Source organism: Megalobrama amblycephala, linkage group LG5 (assembly GCF_018812025.1).
Source record: "Megalobrama amblycephala isolate DHTTF-2021 linkage group LG5, ASM1881202v1, whole genome shotgun sequence".
Classification (NCBI taxonomy): domain Eukaryota; kingdom Metazoa; phylum Chordata; class Actinopteri; order Cypriniformes; family Xenocyprididae; genus Megalobrama; species Megalobrama amblycephala.
This window is the reverse complement of record NC_063048.1, coordinates 38,430,174-38,440,335: the sequence shown is the minus strand read 5'-3', so window position 1 is coordinate 38,440,335 and position 10,162 is coordinate 38,430,174. Positions and strand designations below refer to the sequence as shown.

At 35.1% G+C, this 10,162-nt stretch overlaps 1 protein-coding gene across 1 annotated transcript; it reads left to right on the top strand.

Moving 5' to 3' along the window:
* Positions 1-159: 159 nt before the first annotated feature.
* Positions 160-9,890, top strand: LOC125268180 (calpain-14-like). Its single transcript, XM_048190270.1, is given in 21 exon segments — positions 160-172; positions 2,416-2,456; positions 2,458-2,535; positions 2,636-2,769; positions 2,845-3,019; positions 4,043-4,123; positions 4,209-4,294; positions 4,372-4,443; positions 4,555-4,715; positions 6,671-6,834; positions 6,953-6,964; positions 7,055-7,260; positions 7,461-7,494; positions 7,579-7,635; positions 7,731-7,788; positions 7,903-7,967; positions 8,110-8,178; positions 8,268-8,346; positions 8,516-8,632; positions 9,335-9,390; positions 9,475-9,890. Coding segments are annotated over 21 exon segments (1,785 nt in total). The 3' UTR covers positions 9,502-9,890.
* Positions 9,891-10,162: the final 272 nt, after the last annotated feature.

The window sequence follows — 10,162 nt, the reverse complement described above, 5'->3', positions numbered from 1 at the left end:
ACCCCCTAGTGGCGACCTGCTGCTTTCATCAAATCCAGCCTCCAGCTAATATGGTCATATTCATCTTTTCAATCAAATCCAGTCTCAGGCAATGAAAGTTATGAGCTTTCTGCTGATTTCAACATCATTGGCAATTACTGTATGGCATGCCTGTGAAATATGGCATCTAATGGTAGGATTTTAAAAGAAGCCTGGTCGTGTTCAACAAGTGTGTGCGTGTGTGATTTCTGAGAGGTCAGCGGCACTGGGAAATAAGAGAAATGTAAAAATGGCCCTCCACGGAAAACATTATTATGCAATTTCAATTAAAGAGCGAGTCTTCGAACACCCATTATTTCAGACCTCCAGGAACAGAGTAATGATGAAGAAATTAAAGTGCAGTATTAATGACTCCAGAACAAGGATATGCAAACGAGCTCTTGTTATTGCTCAAGTGACACTCTTCCTCACGGCAACAGTGGCGCTTTCATTTCTGCTGCATGTATTTATTTGACCAGGTCCTCGGGCAAGAAAATCTGTGAGGATTTTGAGATTATATATTACATATTTTGGTTCGTAGATAGGTTTGTTTAAGAGAGCTGGTGATACTGTTACATATCCACGGCTTTTGATGGATACCTGGAGAGCAATATCAATTAGCATTCCCATTCATCTTAATAGCAGTTACATAAGGATGTGCTGGTTTTAAGGCTGAATGGGGAAGAATTGTGTAGTTACAGTATTTAGCAGCAGGGACTAATTGCCGAAGATAACCGCCAAACCACAGATCAGAGACATAGTGATAAAATATTCTAGCTACGTATCATTGTAAATACTTCTTATTTCCTTTTAATTCTGTATATATATATATATATATATATATATATATATATATATATATATATGATAAAAATATTTTTAATTTAACATGTATATTATTATGATTCATTATTTATTTATTTACAAATATATGCATATATATATAGTATATAATTAAAAAAGCATATTAATATATAAATTAAATAAAAATATATATATATGTATATGGCATATATATATATATATATATATATATATATATATATATATATATATATATAGATAGATATATATATGCTTTTATAAATTATATACTGTATATAGTTTTTAACATGTATATAATTAATCATAATAATATACATGTTCAATAAAAAATTACCTATAATATATTAATTAATAATATACATGTTAAATTTTAAAAAATATATGATCAATAATTAATCATTATATATATATATATATTAATTTATTATGTAATATATATGCTTTTATAAATTTATACTGTATGTATTTTTTATTTAAAATGTATATAATTAATCATAATAATATATGTTAAAATACAAAAAAAAACATATATATATATATATATATATTATTGTGATTATTTATTTATGAATATATACATATATAGAGTATATAATTTATGAAAGTGTATATATTATATATAATAAATTAATGAATCATAATAAGATGTATACATGTTAATAAATTAATAAATAATTTATTATCCATATATAATATTACTTCATAATATTATTATTTATTCATGAATATATGCATATATATACTATATAATTTATAAAAACATTTATATTCATAACTTAATCATAATAGTGCACATACATGTTAATAAATTTATGTATATACTGTATATAAATAATTATTTACACACACACACACACACACACACACACACACACACACATATATATAATGGTTGAGAACGAGCTGTGAATAACGGCTTCATTTACACTGGAAAAATATTTTACTTTCATTCTGTTGAGCATGTGACCGATAAATTAATAAGAGAAGTCATATTCACACACACAGAACAGCACTCACACCTGAAGGGCAGAGCAGGAATGAATGATTCTCACATAGACAAATATGAGATGAAGTGATGCTCAGACATTCAGAGATACTTTATTATGTTTCATAAATGGCTTGTAAAGAAGAATGTTTGTCATTCTCACAGTGTAAAAGGTTAATGTCCTATAAAACACATAATGAAAGACCTTCAGCATTTAGACATGGAACTGCTGTTATGCACCGTGACATTAACCATATCGTAAAAATGAGAAAATGAATTCATTTCAGGAAAGGTTGATGGGCTGTTAATTCATCATCAGATGTGATTCCCAGCTTGATGACATTTCCAGCGGTTTAATGGTTTAACACATAGGCTACAGTTTGTTATTAATTGAAACTGATCAATGCATGTGATTTATTGTAATAATTACACTTAATATCAACATTTTTCACTATTTAAATGTAAAAAAAGAGCTCTGCATTTGTAGGCTACATTTTCTAGTGAACAGTTAAAATGTGTGTGTGTGTGTGTGTGTGTGTGTGTGTGTGTGTGTGTGTGTGTGTGTGTGTGTGTGTGTGTGTGTGAAGGTAACTGCTGGTTTCTGGCATCGGTTGGAGCTCTTACATTCTCAAAAACGAATTATGAAGCAGGTTATCCAGGATGATCAAAATTTCTCTGTGGATTATGCAGGAATATTTCACTTTAAGGTAAATGTCGAAACCATTTTTGGCTGAACAATTCCTTTAAGAATTGAAGCTTCTGTATATGTTTAATAATAGCTTAACCTCTAACATGTTTTGTTTTCAGTTCTGGAGATTTGGATCATGGGTGGATGTGGTTGTCGATGACAAACTACCAACTATTGACGGCCAACTCATCTTTGTTCGGTCTAAAAGACCAAATGAATTCTGGCCTGCTTTGTTAGAGAAAGCTTATGCTAAGTATGTTTCAGTTTAATAAAAGACTGTTTTATATTCTGGAAATTGTGTCTTGAACATTGTCTATATCTTTTCCAGAGTGTGTGGCTCTTATGCGGATATGGACGCAGGAAGCATATCAGAAGCTATCATGGACTTCACTGGTGGACCACACATGACCATTAAACTGAGTGAAGCATCAGACAAGCTGTGGGACGCCATGAGACGAGCCAGCCAATCAGAATCCCTGATGGGATGTGGCACTCCTGGAGGGGTAAAGACTGTGATCCTGAACCTGTAGTCTTTGTGGTATTTTTGTTTACTTGACAGGGTGTACTTTCACAGCTGTAGCAAAAGTAATTGCTACTTTTAATCGCTAAGTGTCACTCTAACCTTAGACTTTCATTAAATGGAAGGTGAACGCGTTAAAGCTTCTAGGGTGCTTCTCAAATGGAAGGCTGCAAGTTAGGCCCCGTCCCAAATGGCTCCCTAAATACTCGCGGTCTTCCTATTAATCCGCACTTTTATGATGTAACGCCGCTTTGACTGTTGGAAAGAAGTCTTCTGCGGACTTTAAAATTAGTTTAGAATTAGCATTTTTAAAATTAGACTCAAATGAATACATTTCAAAGTAACATTTAATAACCAGAAATGCAATACTTGCTTATACCGACAGATGAACTTGCACCTGTTTGATTGGTTGCACACTTTCAACCACAAGATTTTTATCCTGCCTTTAAAAAGTAGTTAAGCCTTTTGCTGTTCCAACTATTAAATAGTTGTATTTTATTATTTGCATTTAGCATCGTTTTTTCTGCATTCAGAACAGACTAGTGACCTACTGTCATGTATAGCACAGAGACGAGAAGGTTAGATCCATGTGCAGCTTTAATGGGGTAATCCAGAAACGTAATCCAACAGGCAAGGGTCAAAATCCACAGAAACAGTCCATACAAAAACGAGAAAAAACACAAGGAAAACCAAAACATAAAAACCAGAAACTATACATGAAAACACCATAACAAAAGCAGAAACAACCCAGGAATAAATAGACAGACACTAATGAATTAACACAAAACAGCTGGGTGCAATGAAACAGGATAATGAGTCCGGGAAGTGTGTTATGGGAAATCAAGTCCAAAAGAAAACAAGAGTCCGGGTTGGAGTGCCCTCTAGTGGCCGAATAGGGCACTCCCACTAGTGATCATGACACCTACCTGTAAAGAAGCAGTCATACAATATGTAATGTACAATTCATAGGCCTACAGAAGTCATAAAATCATTTTGTTCCTTTTAGCAAGCAGGTCTGCTGCAAAATAATGTGTTACCCAATGGCCTTGTGGAAATGCATGCGTACGCGGTCACAGGAGTTGCAGAGGTGAGAACTTCTTATAAAACATTCTGTTGCATCTTGCAGTTTCAAAGTGTTTAGTATCAGTAAGCTGATAAATACAGTATCACAGGTTGTATGTAGAGGTCGTCCAGTGAAGCTGGTGAGGATCTTTAACCCTTGGGGTCAAGGAGAGTGGAACAGGGACTGGAGCGACAGGTGACCCACATTTCTATATTCCTACATATCTCTACATCAATTAGGCATCTGATATCTTGTTAATCTGGTCTCTTTAGATCCCCTTTGTGGGAATTTGTACGTCCCGAGGACCAAAAATACAACGTTGTGCTCGACAATGGAGAATTCTGGTGAGCAGAACTAAGAATGTTTTTAATATCAATGCTTTATATCTCTTGCTTTTTATATATGTACTCTATGTAATTGCACATTATTTTATAGCCAGTTTTCTGTCTCTGCAGGATGTCAATGGAGGATTTCTGCAGGAACTTTTCAGATTTGGATATATGTTGTTCGGATGTGAACTTTCTTGCTGGATCTTACTCTTCAGCCTGGAAAACTGAAGTGCACAAAGGCCAGTGGGTGATTGGAACAACAGCTGGCGGTTGTTCAAATGACCTAGGTAAACTAACTCATTAGGGGTTCAAGCGTGTAGCGCTGAAACCCTGTTGTAATTGTTACATTTTCCAAGGATCCAAACCATAAGTCATAGAGACTTGAAACTTTGAGGGCTGGTAGTACTCACACTGTCTACAACTTCACCAAGGCTCGCCCCGATCGACCTGAGGGGGGCACCACAGCAGTGAAATATGAAATCGCTCATTACTCCTAAACCGTTAAGCGTACTTTGGGCTATATCGTTGGAATCCTTGAATTTGGGGTATTTTGGATATTTTGAAAAACCTACTTTTGAGAACGGTTTTTGGCTCAAAAACCAGAGCAGCAAGATTCTCTGGAGCCTGATTGTCAATAATTATCAAAAAAAAGTTTAAATTTTGATGAATGGTCTCTAAGGGCCACCAAAACGTTTGAAGTGGGCAGAGCCACTTTTACAAAAATGGCTATAACTCATGAATGGAATGAGATATTTTCACCAAACTTGGAACACGTGTGTATGGGCTCAATCTTTGGTCACATGAAAAAAAAAAAAAAAAAAAAATGTGGCGACTTGCCACTTGTTGGTGCTATAACTGGAAAAAATCTTAAAAATGGCTATTATTGCTATGCAAACCCTGTCTGACTGACTTGAAAATTGGCATGCAATATCTTTGTCCAAGGTGCCAAGACTGCCTTTGAGGACATTCGCGTATCTCGATAAATGCGTCCACCATTGGCCAATGAAGTTTGAGCAGCTATCAGACAGGGTTAACGGAGGTCGATCGGAATGAAACTTACTTGGCCTGTTTGACTCAAGGCCCTAGAGGCCTGTGAGAATTTTTGAAAGAAATCGGCCTCTAGGTGGCAACAAATAGTTTTACGCATTTATGAGAGTTTCACACATACACACAATATTCATATCATTTAATAGATCTCCTCATGCTGAACAACTTTGCCTCAAGAACCACTGCTGTCAATCAAATTGTTCATTAAATATTTGCGGTTATGTAAAAAAAAAACCTACTTTTACTAGTCCTAAGTTTTTCGCTCAACCTCAATAAATCCAATCAAGTCAAGTCAAGTTATTTTTTCTATAGTTGGTGTCATGCACAGCATCACTCGAATGTTAAAGAGTAAAAATAAGTCTTTAAACTGGTTTTAAAAACATCCAGTGATGGAGAGGCCCTGATACACAAAGGTAGACAGTTCCAGAGCTTTGGGGCGGCTACAGAGAAAGCTCAATCATCTTTTGATTTGCAACGAGAACGAGGGACAGATAAAAGTAACTGATCACAAGATCTTAATGACCTAACAACTGTGTATGGCTTAATAAAATCAGAAATATAATCCGGGGCCAAGTTGTGCAATGCTTTGTATGCAAAAAGAAGGATCTTAAAATACTCCAATGCAGTACTGGACTCTCTAGGTCAATAATTATAAAAAGAAAATGTTGAACTTTACCCTTTTGGTAGCTAAAACAGGGTCATTTAGAAAATGGGCGTGGTCAAATGTACAAATAAGCCTAAACGTAAACTCAGAACGTCACAAAACTAGGTGAGCACATGTGACATATGGCTCTAAACAAGCATGCAGACTTTTATGGAGTTAGGACGATAACTGGTGCTATAACAGTTAAAAAGCATTAAAAAACATATATTTCCTCCTTAGTAAAGTGCCTGTATTGGCTGTAAGTGGTCATTTACACCTCTGATCTAGTTTGTTACGGGCTTGTTGAATGAATCACAATACTTTTTTACACATGTGCTTAAAGGCCTTAAAGCAATTGAACCCCCCGATAATTGCTGCTCGCAGCTATATTATTATATTATACGTACTACAACTATTTTTACTGATACTGTTTAAGCATTTTACAAACAGCAATTGCACTAACATAGTGTTTATATTACAGCTTTGTCTTTGTTGAAATATCTTAGCCTGGTGAACAGATTCAGAAGTGTCTCCTTTTTTTTGCATTCGTAGAGAGTTTTTCAAAAAATCCCCAGTTTCGTGTGACTCTAAAGCAGACTGTTGAAGACCCAAGAGATGAAAGCTCTCCAAATCTCCTCGTGTCTCTCATTCAGAAATCTCACAAGAGAAACAGGCACTTGGCAACCAATTTCCATATTGGCTTTAAAATTTATAAGGTTTGTAAAAAAGCATTTTAAAAACTTGTAATGTCTATTTTAAGTTTGCAAAAGAACTTCATTTGAATATAATACTGAGTATTTGAACGTTTATATTTGTTTTCTGTAACTCTTGCAGGTGCCAGCTCATGTACGTATTGACCATGTTCCTGATACATTTAGTTGAATTTTGAGTTTGTTTTGCAAGGACAATGAATGAATGTTTTTGCTTATTCACCAGTTAAAGGACCGAAAGGAAAAATTCCCTGGCTCTTTCTTCAAAACCAATCCTGTTGGAAAAACCAAATCCTACATCAATGCTCGGGAAATCATGGAGTTTTTCAGATTCAAAGCAGGCGACTACCTCATCGTTCCTTCGACTTTCCAGCCAAATGAAGCTTCATCCTTCCTTCTGACAGTCTATTCAAAGACAGAAGCCGTCATTGAGTAAGCCTTCGCATTATTAACATTAAGTGATGGGCTGATTGAGATGATGCTCAAACAAACATGTTTATGATGCCTCTGCTTATTAAACTGGGAAGCGAGAAACCATTTGAAAATAAAATCACACACAGCTGTTTTAAAGTTTTTAGTAGTCTAATATAATGTAATGTTGGACTACAAAGATTTTGATTTTGTGTCTTCAGAGACTCTTCTGGATATGGCATGATAAGAACAAAGGTATATCATATATTTGTGTGTGTGTGTGTGTATATGTGTGTGTTGTACATATATGTGTTCTGAAAGTATAAATATTTCTCTCAGATGATTCCCAGGGATAATGATGATTCCTTCCAGCTCTTTCTACAATATGCAGATAAGGTACAGCAGTTCTGGATTATGAGAGAATGTGAATGATTATGATATTTACTGAAAATTTTTTGATCTGTTATCTGATAATTGTCTGTTTCTGTAAGTACGGAGAGGTGGACGCTGAGCAGCTTCAGAGACTTCTGAATGAGAATCTTTATGCAGGTGATGTTTCATCCTTCCAGAGAAAAGTCACAATCAGCTTATAATTTAAAGCACATATTCCTGTTTTGCTTCCATTTATCTGTGATTCTGCATGTTTTTTGTCTGATCTCTCAGGACATTCACAGAAAACGAAAGGATTCAGCTTGGATTTGTGTAAGAGCATGGTGGCTCTGATGGATGTATCCTCTACTATGAAGGATCAGAGGGAGAAAAGGCTTTCAGACACTTGTGCTTGTCATTTGCCATTTGTGAATTCTGGAACAAAAAATCTAATTTATCACATTTCACTGTTTCATGATGCTCTTTAACACAACAATACAGCTCAGTGTCACTGGAACGCTCAGTGAATTTGAATGCCTCCGTTTGTGGAAAAGAGCCATTTTTCTAAAGGTAATGATCCACAAATTTCTAAATAATTTTCTCATTAAATTTTCTACATTATTGGTTGCAATTGCTCTGTTCTCTGGTCTGTTTCTCAGAATATTTTCTATGACATGGATGTTTCTCACACTGGAAGTCTGTCCCTGAATGAACTCCAAAATGCTCTTAAATTTACAGGTAACTTTATTTTCTCTTAAGACTGACTTCAACTGTTCATGTTCTCAACTGATCTTAAAGTCATATACTTTCATATACTGTCATATAATGTAATGATGTTCCAGCACCATATATTTACCTATCATACAAACCATCAGAATGAACTTGCTAATATGTTTGATTTCTCAAGGGTTTATATTGAGTGACAGTATGCTGAATCTCATGGCTCTCCGATATGGTGACTCCAGCGGTGAAATTACTCTAGAAAACTTTGTTGTCCTCGTACTGCGCATGGACGGCATGGCCAGTGAGTCTGAAACTTTAGTTGGACATTTGTTTAATGTTTTTTAAATGTTGCTACTTGTTTTAGAACGTTCAGGGAACATTCAAAAGTAACATTCCCATAATGTTTGCAAAAATGGAATGTTCCCTTAAAGGGATAGTTCACCCAAAAATAAAAATTCTGTCATCATTTACTCACCTTCAAGTTGTCCTAAACCTGTATGAGTTTCTTTCTTCTGTTGGGCACAAAAGAAAATATTTTGAAGAATGTGGGTAACTAAGAGTTTCTGATCCCCATTGGCTTTCAAAGTATTTTTTTTTTTTTCATACTATTCTTCAAAATATCTTGTTTTGTGCCCAACAAAAGAAAGGAAGGTTTAAAACAACTTGAGGGTGAATAAATGAGGACAGACTTTTTGGGTTAAAGATATAAAAGTTAAATGGTCTTAAAACTTGGTAATAGGTATTTAAACTAATTAATAAGAAAATATTGGATTGAACACAACAAGGTGCCTAAAGAAGGGGGGGGGGGGGGGGGTATAAGATAAGAAATAAATTAATTTAATAAGTTATGGATTTTTCATAGATGCATTATTTTCAAGATAATGCAATGACAGCATAACATCCACACCTAACCTCTGTAGTGCATGATATTGTTGTCTGGATGATTGATGTTAATCATTGCTGTCACTCACTGTATGTAAACTCATAATATTATTATCACCAGAAACATTCAAGAGACTCTCTGCTGGGGGGCCAAACATGATGCTGGGAGAAAATGAAGTAATGTTTTTATGCAAATATTTCATTCATCAGAATTCATAGTAAGATTAATAAAAATCATAATTTGTAACTCTGTTCTTGTAGTGGATGCATCTCACCCTGTACTCATGAGCCAGATGAGACAGAACATGGATCCTCGGCAGACTTCTCAGACCCATACAGCTATAAAATACACAAATCTAAGACTTAAATTCTGCAACTTTATTTTCATACTTGATACATTTTGCATAATGGGGGCTTGTTAAAGGGATAGTTCACCCAAAAATGAAAATTTGATGTTTATCTGCTTACCCCCAGGGCATCCAAGATGTAGGTGACTTTGTTTCTTCAGTAGAACACAAATGATGATTTTTAACTCCAACCGTTGCCGTCTGTCAGTTGTATAATGCATTGAAACGGTAACACCATCTATGAGAATAAAAAAACATGCACAGACAAATCCAAATTAAACCCTGCGGCTCGTGACGACACATTGATGTCCTAAGACACGAAACGATCGGTTTGTGCGAGAGCAGTTTGTCCGTTTAGGGCTACTGTAGAAACATGCCGGCGTAAAATGGCGACTTAACATGGAGGTCTTTATACACCACTGAAAACATAGTTATGTATATTATATTGCATTTCTGTCAATAGATACTCCTAAAATTTACACATTGCACCTTTACATATAGAATTAATTGTGTGGAAAGTTGAGATAGTTTAAAGTCGGCATCAAACAGAAGTTGCACTACTCTTTTCTATTATGATGTATGCTATCTGTATATCCGAGTGA